Source organism: Oryctolagus cuniculus, chromosome X (genome assembly GCF_964237555.1).
Source record: "Oryctolagus cuniculus chromosome X, mOryCun1.1, whole genome shotgun sequence".
Classification (NCBI taxonomy): Eukaryota; Metazoa; Chordata; class Mammalia; order Lagomorpha; family Leporidae; genus Oryctolagus; species Oryctolagus cuniculus.
In genome coordinates, this window is record NC_091453.1 from 128,283,775 (window position 1) to 128,297,546 (window position 13,772).

At 42.9% G+C, this 13,772-nt stretch overlaps 1 protein-coding gene and 1 long non-coding RNA gene across 3 annotated transcripts in view; one reads left to right on the top strand and one right to left on the bottom strand.

Moving 5' to 3' along the window:
* IDS (iduronate 2-sulfatase) overlaps positions 1-3,691 on the bottom strand; it is a 32,419-nt gene extending 28,728 nt beyond the window's left edge. For both annotated transcript variants that reach the window (XM_008273462.4, XM_002720538.5), the window contains exons 1-3: positions 3,399-3,691; positions 2,707-2,843; positions 1,843-2,020 (exon numbers count right to left, since the gene is read on the bottom strand). In XM_008273462.4, coding sequence (XP_008271684.1) covers positions 1,843-2,020; positions 2,707-2,843; positions 3,399-3,495 — 412 coding nt within the window. In that variant the 5' untranslated portion in view covers positions 3,496-3,691. The remainder of the gene's footprint in view (positions 1-1,842; positions 2,021-2,706; positions 2,844-3,398) is intronic.
* Positions 3,692-3,738: 47 nt separating this feature from the next.
* Positions 3,739-11,164, top strand: LOC138847736 (uncharacterized). Its single transcript, XR_011385684.1, has 2 exons — positions 3,739-3,846; positions 10,911-11,164. It is a non-coding gene; the product is annotated as an uncharacterized lncRNA (long non-coding RNA).
* The last annotated feature ends 2,608 nt before the right edge of the window (positions 11,165-13,772 follow it).

The following is a 13,772-nucleotide window of genomic DNA, read 5'->3' on the forward strand; positions in this document are numbered from 1 at the left end:
GAGCTGAGACTAGTTGCCTAGACTCCTGGTGCTATAACAGTTCTCTATTTCCAAAGAATGTCATGCCAGCAAATGTACAGCACTGAAAACCTCAACTTGGACTGAAGGACGGTACACCTGTATGTCAGACTACTATGCTCATTAAAAATGACTTAATAATAATGACATTGTGGGGAAATGTTATTTTAATATTTGAGGATACAGAGGTTAGCACTTTAGTACATCAGGTTAAACTCCTGCTTGGGATGCCTGCATCACATATCACAGTGCCAGTTTAGTCCTTGCTACTGTTTCCAATCAGCCACCTACTAATGTACCTGGGAGGCAGCAGATCATGGCTCAAGTATGAATCTTGCCACACATATGGAAGATCCAAATGGAGTTCCTGGCTCCTGGTTTCTGTCTAGCCCATCTCTGGCTATTGTGGCCATTTGGAGAGTGAACCAGCTGATGGAAGATGTCTCCCCAGCCTTTTGTTTTTTTAAAAAAAGATTTATTTATTTGAAGTCAGAACTATGGGTTGGGGGGGGGGGAGAGAAAGGGAAAGAAAGAAGAGGGAAAGAAAGAAGACGGGAGGGGGGGGAGGGAGGGGAGGGAGGAAAGGAAAGGAAAGGAAAGGAAAGGAGGAAGGAGGAAGGAGGAAGGAGGAAGGAGGAAGGAGGAAGGAGGAAGGAGGAAGGAGGAAGGAGGAAGGAAGGAAGGAAGGAAGGAAGGAAGGAAGGAAGAAAGAAAGAAAGAAAGAAAGAAAGAAAGAAAGAAAGAAAGAAAGAAAGAAAGAAAGAAAGAAAGAAAGAAAGAAAGAATCTTCCATCCACAATAGCCAGGGCTGGGGCAGGCCAAAGCCAGGAGCCAGGAGCTTCATCCAAGTCTCCCATGTGGGTGCAGAGGCCTAAGGTCTATCAGGTATCTTCCACTGCTTTCCCAGGTGCATTAGTAGGAGCTGGATCAGAAGTGGAACAGCTGGGAGTTGAACCAGTGCCCATATGGGACGCCAGCATCACAGATGGTGGCTTAACCTGTTATGCCACAACACCCCCCTCTTTTAAATTTATAAATAAGTCTTTTAAAAATTTCAGGATACAGAATTATATATATATATATATATATGATAACCTCATAAGAGAAAAATATATCTTAATCAAGGTGGAAAAATGCATCTCTCCTGGGGGTGGCAGAATTACAGGTGACATATTCTTTAACCTTCCTTTCCATTTTTTTCATCAAATAATCATGCATTTTATAAAATTTAAAATAATGTTTTTAAGTTCATCTGTTCTTCTACATTCCCATTTTGTCAAACTCCAATTAAAGAAAGCCATTTTATCAGGTGGTGTTCAAGGCCAAGACTGGTATTCCTTGGCACCAATGGGCTCTGGGTATCATCTAACACTCAGCTTTCGGATCTAATTCTCAGAGAGCAGGCAATAGCCCTCATCAAACCTTACTGCACCTTCGCTAGAAAACAAGTTAGCAACAGCAGCCTTAGCTGCATGGGAGGTCCTCGGATGTTCTTGCCCTGTCCTGAACCTTGCCTTCAGGGAGCCTGGAGGGAACACAGTCCTAGAGCTGGACTTAGGTCCAACACTGCACCTCCCTAGGGAGTATGCTTCCTACCACCTGAGGAGCAGAAGGAACTGGACAGCACCACTTGCAGTTTTTGAAGGGAAACCAATTCCCTACCCTCTTTCACTTCTGGGGAAAGCATGAAGGCAAACTAGAAGTAGGTGCTTTTTTTCCAGAAAGGCAGCAGTGAACAAGGAGAAGAGAGCTCCACCCCTAGAAGAGGATTCCCATACTCAAACACAAAACAAGAAAACCCAGATTTTGAACATTGAGCAATACCAGGGTGAAAGACTTTTCCAACCGACATGGTCACATAGCCATTCTCCTTGAAGTACTGGGGGATGGTAGAGAAGTTCCCAGCATGCACCCTCCAGTAGGAGTTGAAGTCATATAGGCGGGTGGTGTCAGGTCTCCGCCCGGTGAGGAAGGACACTCGGCTTGGGGCACACACTGCTTGCTGTTAGGGAGCAGAAGCAGAGGTCAACGTCATCACAGCAAAGCCTATCTGCATTCTCTAAGGTAACCAAGCAACCTCCAGAGGTCCTCAGGGAAAAGCTTAGCAGCTGAGTCATGCAGATCTTAAAACCAACCACCGGGATTTGGGCCTCACCCAGGTGTCATGGATTTAAGTCTTCCCAGCAAGAGAAAGGGAAGGAATCAGTTCCTCAAAATCAGCAAATACTCATGTCCTCCTACCTGACAGTGTTGTCCAAGTACACAGACCACGCAGTGTTCTGGGGGGACGGCCTGTGAAGGTGTTCAGGGAAGCGGGCTGCCACAGTTAGCTGGCCTTTCCCTAAGGCTCAGTTGGCAGACCTGTGGGTGTCGTTCTGTAGCACCAGGCAACCCCTCATTTCGGGAAAAAATCAGGGCCATCCCAAGCACATTAAGAGCAGGGAGCACTCCCCCCTCCCCAGAAGAGGGGCAGCCTTTAAGATACAAGCTCGTTTGGGAGCAGACAACAGGACTGTATCAAATACCATTTTCCACACTATGCTTCTCTCTAACAAAGGGATTCCAGGCACAATCAGTGCCACCTGACAATCGCTGAAGGACAACCCCTCCACCACTACCAACCCTCAATGCAGAAGAAGGCATGCACATAGAAGGCACACACACATACCTAGAGGTTCTTAGACGTACCTGTGCAAAGGCATTCTGGAAGAGGAGGCTGTGGGATGCCAGCTGGTCTATGTTTGGGGACCTCACTAGTTTATCTCCATAACAGCCCAGGGAGGGGCGCAAGTCATCCACGATAATGAGAAGGACATTCAGAGTATCTGCATGGGAGGAAGGGGCTCCAATGAGGTCATTGCCACTGAACCACTCCCCACTGGGGTACTGAGAAGCACAAGACTGATCCTTCCACCTTGACAGCCCAACCACGGAGGGGTGGGCTTCACATCAAAGGGGTTTAAAGAGGAAGGCTGAGTCCTGGATGATAGGATTATGCCTGGGCTATGGCCTCAAGCCTGGATGACAGAGGGAGTGAGGGAAGAGGGGAAGAAAGGATAATTGGATTGACAGATGAAAGGTGAATGGAGAGAGAAAAATTAAGACAAATAGATGAAGGAAGGAAGTAAATCGGGATGGACTGATGGAAGGACTAAAGAGGGAGAAAAAAGGGAAGGAGGAACTGACAGATGGAGGGAGCGATGAGAGTGGGGAGGATGGACTGAGGGGAGAAAGAGGGAGGGGCGAAACGGAGGAAGGGAGGAAGGAAGAAAGGAAAGAAGGAAAGAAAGATGTATAGCTGGAAGAAGAAATAGAGGGAGGGAAGTAAGGATGGACATAGGATAACAAGGGGAGAATCAGGGCGGGGCGAGAGGCAGCACCTGTTGCCGAGTTGGCCTGCGCCACAAATTCCAAGGCGGCGCAGATCGAGCCCAGCACAAGGAAGAACAGGCCCCGGTTGGGCGGTGGCGGCAACATTTCTGCTCCGGCAAAGCCGCTCCAGTGCGGCGGTGACAAACTGCAACGGTGGGGCAGGCAGCAGCCAGCGCTGCCACCACGGCCGCCGCGTCAGGAACCCGTGATGACCACCCGTGGGAGCCGCCCCGGGCCCAAAGGCCCGGGCAACGGCCCGAGTGAGAGTGCGCTTGCGCGTCTCTTCCCTCACCCCGCCCTCTGGGCGGGGCCTGAAGGCTTCCAAGTTCCTCTCACAGGATCCAGTTCACAGTGGGCGGAGCTGAGGCCCAAAGTGCACAGCTGGGGTCACTTTGCTACCTGGAAGCTTTACGCACCGGCGACCCGCGGATACTTCCCTTGCTGTAGGGCAGCTGCGTGAGTCCGTGTTATTTGCGAGGTTTCCGACTTAACCACTGTCATAACTAACAGTTCCCTGCCTCTTTGTTTTGCTTGTGTTGTGCCTTTTACCCAGAAACCCTGCCCTTTCCCTTGTCTCTATAAGTCACACTGCTCTGTACAGTCCAACCCAAACGCCATGGTCCTTCAAAGAAGCCCTTTGAAAACTTCCCTTTCTCCATCTAAAGGACCCCCTTTTCCTATTCATCTGTGCAACAAATATTTATGTATCAAATATGTATAGTAGGCACTATTGGTGGTTCTAGAGTTTTAGGTCCCTGTCCTGGCAGAGCTTACAAATGAAAAAGTAAGCAAATACAATGTCTGTGGGCAGCCCTAGTCTAGAGAGAATAAAGCCAGGAAACAGAGTGTTTGTTAGTTTCTGTGGAGTGACCTCACAAGTATCATTTGAACAAACACTTGAAGGAGATGAAAGAACAAGCCACATTCATGTCTGCAAACAGGGAACTCCAAAAAGAGAGAGAAGCAACCGTGGAGAACATGCTTGGCAGTGTTAGTGGAAGGCAGAGACCTGAAGGGCTTGTGAAAAGCAGCAAGAGAGAGGGAGTAAGAGATGGGAGGAATGAGAGTCACAACTCCTGTGTCAACAACCATTCACTGTCCTCCTTGGTCAGAAAGGACATCACAGCCTTCTATCAGATTCTGAGCTTCTGGAAAACTGAGCCCTTCATCTCTGACTCATTCCTAATTCCCCAATTAGATAACCTAGCACAATGCTAGGCAAAATTGGAGATGTGTGTGTGTGTGTGTGTGTGTGTGTGTGTGTGAACACATCAATATTAGTATTGTTACTGGGAGCTTCTCATGCCCCAAGCAACATACTGAACTAAAAACATTAGCTCCTTTACTCCTCATGGCCACACTGTGTACTAATTGCTTCTATCATTCCCATTCTGAGAGGCTACATCCTTTGATTCACTTTCCTGGCACATATCGAGGAAATGGAGGAGCAGGATGGCTCTCTGTGAGAGGCCTCGCTCCTTAGGAGATACAGTATAGCCATTGCCCACAGCCTGCTGCAGTTGCTGCTGCCACTGCTACTGGGGCATCCTCCTGGGAAAAGCCAGGAGATGCTTTCTATCCTTATTCTCTTTCCTTGTCATCTGTAATACTTTCTCATAGAAATATGTGCTGTTTCTGAGCTTTGTGAACTAAGGACATAATTACATTATACTTATAAAAAAGCCATCAGTAAGAAAGTAATTTTTAAATAAACCCTAGGTTTCACTGAAGAGGATGGATGAAGCAAAAGTCATACAGTTTCCACTTTTTTTTTTTTTGCCAGGCAGAGAGAGAGAGAGAGACAGAGATAAAGTTATAGACAGTGAGAGAAACACAGAGAGAAAGGTCTTCCTTCCGTTGGTTCACTCCTCTAATGGCCACTACGGCTAGCACTGCAGCGATCCGAAGCAGGAGCCGGGTACTTCCTCCCGTTCTCCCATGCGGGTGCAGGGCCCAAGCACTTGGGCCATCCTCCACTGCCTTCCCGGGCCACAGCAGAGAGCTGCACTGGAAGAGGAGCAACCGGTACTAGTACCTGCCACCCCAACCGGGACTAGAACCCAGGGTGCTGGCGCTGCAGGTGGAGGATTAGCCAAGTGAGCCACAGCGCCAACCCCAGTTTCCACTTTTAAAAGTGCCTGGCATTCTCTTGTGGACTTGTTTCAAATTGGCAAATATTTCTTGAACACCAGCTACCCAGGCCCAGGGGTTGGGTAGGAAGTATGCAATAAAAAATTAAGAACACAGGCCAGTGCTGTGGCATAGCAAGTAAACTTACCACCTACAGTGCTAGCATCCCATATGGCCACCAATTAGAGACCCGCCTGCTCCATGTCCGTTCCAGCTCCCTACTAATGCTCCTGGGAAAGCGGAGGATGATGGCCCAAATGCTTGGGTCTCTGCTCCTACATGGAAGACTCAGATGACCCTCCTGGCTCCTGGCTCCTGGCTCTGGCCTGGCCCAGCGCTGGCTGTTGCAGCCACTTGGGGAGCAAACCAGTGGATGGAAGATTCTCATTCTCTCTTTCTCTCTCTTTCTCCCTCTTTCTCTCTCTTTCTCCCTCTTTCTCTCTCTCTCTCTCTCCTCTTTCTCTTTCTCTTCTCCTCCCATAGCTCTGCCTTTCAAATAAATATTTAAAAAAGAATTAAGAACACTGAATACATCCCTTTTTCCTTCAGTTTTTCTCTGATTATGAACATAGCTCAACTAGGGACAGAGCCATGGTTGAGAATGAATATTTAGGGCAGCCAGAGGATCTTGAAAGACAAAATGCAGAAGTGGATAGAGATGATGAGGCAGAGGAAATGAAAGCCAAAGCTGAAGACACAGCCCAATTTAAGGAACACAAGGTAGCCTGGCTTGGCTATGAAAACCCTATCCTTGAACCAGTCCCACCACTGAAATGGCAGTGCTTAAATGTTTTTAAATTATTTAAACATTTCAACAGACCACATTGTGAAATATTCTAAATACCAGCTGCTTTCATACAGTACCTTGAATTTACTGAACAGTTTTGAAGGTAGTAATAGTTTCACTAAAAACTAACATGTTTTCATTGAGAGCATCATAGAATCAGGGCTTTGATTCCATATCTAATATCTGAATACTGGCACCCCTTTGTACCTCAGTTTCCCCAAGAGATTTATTAGTGGCATACAAAGCAAATAGTCCCAGTCTTTCTATATAAAATTTAAACAAGCAAACATTAGATACATTTCTGGAATATTGAAGAATGGTCGGGTTTCTTGCAGTTCATGTTAATAGGCCAGATACATGTATTTAGAGTCTCTTGTGGGTTAAGTTTATCATGGAGCTGATTCTGAAACAGAGTTAGACATGCAGGATGTTTATTATGGAGTTATGGAGTTCCTTTTGGAGAAAACAACACCAGTGGATAAGATAGGACAGAGCAAGGGTAGACAGAAGGATTAGTCCAGTAGTGATAAAAGCACTGGGTGACTTCACAGGGCAGTCTGGAACTAGCATAGCTCTTCAAGCTTATCCTAAATTAGGCTGAGATGGCTAGACATTTATGCATCACCTTGAGAAGTCTCTGAATGAGACTACCTTTGGAAGGTTTCCTGAATCTGAGATCAGTCCTGAAGGCTTGGGAGACCAGAAGGCTGTAGTCTCATAGGCCTCCCAGCAACTGGGGGCAGGTGGCAGGGTATTCATTTAGCATGGGTCAAAGCAGCACAGCTCTGTGTTTGCCAAGTCTCTCCCTCCCTTTAAAATAATCATGAAGGAATAAAAATAATATAACCTGACAGCAAGAAATAAAGGAACAAGCTGTTCAAAATCACTATTTACTAGATAGATGCAAATCAAAACCAACACTAGGATGGCTGTAATAAAAATATTGAACATGACAAATATTGATGAAGATGTGAAGAAATTGGAACCCCCATACATTGCTGGTGGGAATATAAAATGATTCAGCTGCTGTGGAAAATCGTTTTCCAGTTCCTTGAAAAGTTACATAATTACCATTCATCTCAACAGTTCCACGATTAGGTATATACACAGAAGAATTGAAAACAGGTATTCTAAAAAACACGTTTACATGTATTTCACAGCAGCATGATTCACAATAGCCCAAAGGTAGAATAAAGCCCATATGTCCCTCAATGAATGGACAAATTGTGGCTTACCCATACAATAGAATAGTATTCATCCATAAAAAGGAATAAAGAACTGAAACCTGCCACAATATAGATGAATCTTGAAAGCAGTGTGTTAACTGAAAGAAGGCATATATAAAAGGTCACATACTATAAGACTGCATTTCTATAAAATATGCAGAATAGGTAAATAGAGACAGAATGCAAACTGGTGGCTGCCAGGGTCTGAGGGAGTGGGAGATGGACAGCAACTTGTTTACTGGTATGGGGTTTTCTCTGGAGGTGATGAAAGTTTTTTGAAACTAAATACTGATGAATTTTATACTTTAAAATGATTAATATTTTGTTATGTGAATTTCACTTCAATTAAAAAAAGAAAATGAGAAAAAAATGGGAAGGGAATTTCAACTGGTTAAAAATTTCACAAAATTTCTAGAAGCTGCCACAGTAGACACTGATGAAGCTATCACCCAAAATACCTACAAAGGGATCTTGAGTTAAGGAGGAAACAATCCCAGTCTAGATAATCACTCAGCTCATAGGCAGCAGGTATGACAGAGGTAAGAATGAGAAATGGGACTTAAATCTGAGAGATTAACTAGGTTTCTATGGGAAAGTTAATCTCCCCCAGAAAGGCCACAAAGCCAGTATTTAACATATTAAAAAAGAAAGGTTCTTCCTTAAAGAAATAGAATAATCTAGAGAAGACTAGGAAAGCTAGAGTGGGTGTTGGAAACACCAAGAAAACTCTCACTATAACATTTTGAAGGGTCAAGAACAAGATTGTCATCACACCTCCTCTTTAGCTTAAAACAAAAGCTGCCAGTACATAAGTCCTGTGCCTGCACAGATTGAGCTGTCAGTCAATCTCACTCTTAACTGTAGTAAGACAACAAAGAAGGTGCAGATATTTGAGGATGATCTACAAGATGTCAGAGAAATGTCAAGAAAAGCAAATAATAAAGTCTACCCTAGAAGGAAGAGCTAATTAGTGGGACAGAAAATAACATTTTAAAAATTAACAATCAAAACTATCTTTTTTAAATATCCTCAAAAAGTTCTATGATGCTATAAAATTTGATTTACAGATAGCTAGGAAAACATTACAAGACAGAACATGAAAAATCTCTTAGAAATTCTAACAATGACTGCAAAATTAAACATTCACTAAATAAATTGGAAAATCAAGTTGAGAGGAACTTTTATAATGTAGAGCAAAAATACAAGAAGGGACAATGCTAAGTCTTGGCAACAACATGGAACAGCTCAAGTTGTTATACATTGCTTGTAGGAATATAAATTGGCATAATCATTTTTGGAAAATTTTATTGAAAAAATTATTATATACTAAAACCAACACTGAACACATGCCCACACTATAACCTAGCAGCTCCCCAGTACCTACATACAATGGTTATGAGTATGTATGACCACCAAAAGACATGTGTAAAAATATTCATAGTATTATTATTAATAATGGAACCAAACTGGAAGTGACTCAAACATCTTTCAACATTATGCAATAAGTTGGAAAAGCATACTGTTATAACATCACAAAATGTAATACAAATACATTAGTAAAAAAAATATTGATACATGCAATGACATAGCTGAATTCTAAAACATGTTAATTGAAAGAAGCTAGAAAGTTTTTAAAAGTACACAATATGCAATTACACTTATATGAAGTTCTAGAATAGATGATGATACAAGTCAGAACATGTTTATGGATGACAGCTTTGGTGGAGGACCTTTGTAAAATGTACTAATCAGGAAAAGGGCATGAGGAAGTCTTCAGGGATACTGGAAATGTTCTAATAGCTGATTGGAGTAGTGGTCACACAAGGGGAATACATGCATAAAAATCAAGTTCTTTACCTAGCAGTATGTTCCTTACTGCCTGTAAATTATGCCTCAATAAGGAATGGATGTTATGGCATAGCAGTTATGATGGCACTTGGAATGCCCACATCCCATATTTGAGTGGCTAGGTTTGAGCACCAGCTCTGCTTCTAATCCAGCTTCCTGCAGATGTGCACCCTGGAAGGCAGCCAATGAAAGCTAAAGTACTTGGTCCCTGCCAGCCATGTGGGAGACCTGGATAGACTTCTGGGCTCCTGGTTTAGGTCTGACCTAGCCTTGGCTATTGCGGACATTTGGGGAGTGGAACAGCTGATGAAAGATCTCTCTCCCCCTACCGTGTGTGTGTGTGTGTGTGTGTGTGTGTGTGTGTGTGTGAGAGAGAGAGAGAGAGAGAGAGAGAGAGAGAGAGAGACTTTGCTTTTCAAATACATTTTAAAAAATAAATATAATCTCAAAACAAGTAAGTCAAGTAGAATATAGCAAATATGAAAAAAATAACAATTAGGAGACCAACATCTTACTAAGTTATAACAATGGAATGAAAAACAGAAGGGAGGAATTATTAAAGATATATTAGAAAACAACTACTGAGCTAAGGAGAAACTTGAAATGGCCTACTGAGTTCCCAGCACACTGAATGGAAACATATACAGGCTTAGGCAGCACTTTGTGAAACTTCCAAACATCAAAAATAAAAATATATCCTAACTCTTCCAGAGATTAAAATAATATGAAACTTCATCTTGGAGTCAGTGCTGTGGTACAGTGGGTTAAACTGCCACCTGCAGCACCCACATCCCACATAGGCACTTGTTCAAGTCTCAGCTGCTCCATTTCCCATCCAGCTCCTCGTTAATGTGCTACCCCATGTGGGAGACCCAGATGAAGCTCTTGGATCTTGGCTTCACTCTGGCCTAGCCTCACTGTTGCAGCCATCTGGGAAGTGAACCAGTGAATGGAAGTGCTCGCTCTCTGGCTCTCGCTCTCCCTCTCTCTCTCTCGTGCTCTCTTGCTCTCTCTCTCCCTCTGCTTCGGCCTCTGCCTCTCCCTCTCTGTAACTCTGCCTTACAAATCAATCAATCAATCTTTAAAAAAAAAATTTCATCTTGAAATTCTATATATACATGACTATCAAACAAGGAAATGAATAGAATATGGACTTTCAGATATGTAAGAATGCCATCATCACTACCACCACCAATCAATCAATCCCCTTCTCCCTCATACACACACACATACACACATACAGGGGCTTCAAACATTCATGGGAAATAGAATTAAAAGTTTGATGTAAAAAAATGAAATGCATGCACAGTTTTTTGATAATACACATTTTCTAGGAACTTTTTGAAGTATATCCAAAAAGTTTTCCAGCATGACAACTCTGAGGCAGGCCTAGAAAGGAACCAGTCCAGATTTAAACTAAAAGGCTACAGGGGCCAGTGCTGTGGCATAGTGGGTAAAGCCACCGCCTGCAGTGCCGGCATCCCACATGGGTGCTGGTTCATGTCCCGGCTGTTCCACTTCCTATCCAGCTCTCTGGCCTGGGAAAGCAGAAGATGGCATGAGTCCTTGTTTCCCTGCACCTGCGTGGGAGACCTGGAAGAAGCTCCTGGCTCCTGGCTTTGAATCGGCACACCTCCAGCCATTGCAGCCATCTGGGGAGTGAACCAGCAGATGGAAGATTCTCTCTCTCTCTCTCTCTCTCTCTCTCTCTCTCTCTCTGCCTCTCCTACTCTCTCTGTGTAACTCTTTCAAGTAAATAAATAAATCCTTTTTTTTAAAAAAAGCAAAAGTCTACCGATTCTAGGAGGAATATCTCCAGGAAATGCAATCCCCATCAAAATTTTTCATAGACAAGAAAAAACAATTCTAAAATTCATATGGAAACAGAAAAGACCCCAAATAGTCAAAGTATTCTTAAACAATAAAAACAAAGCTAGAAGTGTCACAATACCAGATTCCAAGACTTACTACATGGCAGCCTGATGCTGACATAAAAAATAGACACATGGACCAATGGAATAGAATATAAATCTCATAAATAAACCTATGCATCTACAACCAAATAATCTTTGACAAATAAGCTAAAATCATTCCCCACAGGAAGGACAGTCTCTTCAACAAATGGTGTTGGGAAAACTGGATTTTCACATGCAGGACATTTGAAAAAAGATCCCTACCTTATACCCTTTACAAAAATCAACTCAAAATGGATCTGAATGTAAGCCATAAAACTGCCAAACTACTACAGGAAAACATATGGAAAATCCTGGAAGATATTAGCATAGGGGCCAGTGTTGTGGTGTAGCCAGAAAAGCTACCACATGAGGTCTTGGCATTCCATGTGGGTGCCAGATGGAGTCCCAGCTGCTCCATTTTCCATCCAGCTCCCTGCTAATCTTCCTGGGAAAGCAGCAGAAGATGGCCCAAGTGCTTGGGTCCCTGCCGCTCACGTGGGAGATCTGGAAGAAGCTCCTGGCTTCTGGCATCGGATTGGCCCAGCTCCTGCCATTGCAGTCATTGGGGGGATGAATCAGTGGATGGAAGACTTGTCTGTCTGCCTCTGCCTCTCTGTAATTTTGCTTTTCAAATAAATAAATAAATCTTTTTTAAAAATGGGCAAAGGATTTGAACAGGAAGAAATATAAATTGCCAACAGACACACAAAAAAGCGCTCAGGGTCACTAGCCATCAGGGAAATGCAAATAAAATCACAATGAGGTATCATTTCATTCCACTTAGAATGATCATTATCCAGAAATCAAAAAATAACAAATGCTGGTGAGGATGTGGAGAAACAGTTACCCATATACACAGTAGGTGGGGATGCAATTAGTACTACCACTATGGAAGACATAATGGAGATTCCTCAGAAAACTACAAATGGATTTACCATATGACCCAACTATCCCCCTCCTGGTAACATATCAAAAGGAAATTGGGGCCTGCATTGTGGTGTACCAGGGAAAGCCGCAGCCTGCAATGCTGGCATCATATATGTGAGCCAGTTTGTGTCCCAGGTGTTCCACTTCTGATCATCTCCCTGCTAAGGTCCTGGGAAAGCAGCAGAAGGTAGCCCAAGTCCTTGAGCCCTTGCCACCCTTGTGGTAGACCTGGAAGAATTTCCTGGTTAGACTTTGGCTTGGTTGTTGTGGCCATCTGTGGAGTGAACAAGCAGAGGGAGATCTGTCTCTCCCTCTAACTCGTTCAAATAAATAAATCTTTAAAAAAAACACAAAGGAAGTTAAATCAGCATATCAAAGAGAAATCTGCACACTCATGTTCATAGCAGCCCAATTCACAATAGCAAAAATATGGAATGAATCTAGATGTCCATCAACTAATGATTGCATAAAGAAGATGTGATACACACAGACACACACACACCCATGATGGAATATTACTGAGCCATAAAAACAATGAAATCCTGACATTTGTAACAAATTGGATGGACCTAGAAACTACTATGCTAAGTGAAATAAGCCAGTTCCAGAAAAACAAATATCAAGTTTTCTCTTATTTTGGAAGTTAATATAGTGTGAGTATAAAAAATGTGAGGCTATCATATCATTTGGTATATAGTTATAAATATATCACCTCATTGATCCATGTGCATCACAATATTCCATTCTTTCCCTATGCTATATTATAATGAATCTCTCATTTTGTAATATTAATATTCCATTTACAAGGAAAAATAGCATATGTGTATAATACTTATATATGAAGTACATGTGGTAAAATTAAAAAATTGCTAAATTTTAAAACTAAAATATAAATTTATATAAATAAAAAGACTGAAACTGAGCAATAAACATTGATTAGGGCAAATTTGAAATATAATTGAATTATTTGCAGAATTGAAAACTTGGGACTTAATGAGTTAAAATACTTCAGTTTATTTTCTCGTTAGCATTTCCTTACTCATTATCAATTATTATCACACAGTTCAGGATTTTCTCCTCCTTTGTCCCAAGACATCACCTACATCCTGTAAGGCTCTTAAATTCCATCATGGTATCTGTAGAGAAAAGGCAAGGAAAGGAGGGGAGAGGAGGGAAGGGAAGGGAAGCTAAGAGGATCTGAAAAGGGAAAGGAAGAGGGGAAGGGAGGGGAGGGAATGAATATAAATCTGGTTCTTATTGTTGGCAACATTCCCACAGTATCTCTTCATGTCATGCTTCTCTTTGGAGCACAGGAAAATTCACCTGCTTTTCCATGCCACTTAGTATCATAGGATGCTTCAGACACTTCTGCCACTGAATTATGTTTTTTGGTATGAGGAGAGATCTAGACTCCGTGTACTTTCCAGGGTACCACCCAGCAAGGGAATACAAGTCTCCTTGGTCTCAGACTTGTACTTCACTGCCAACTTTGACCCTACCTGTAGGGGT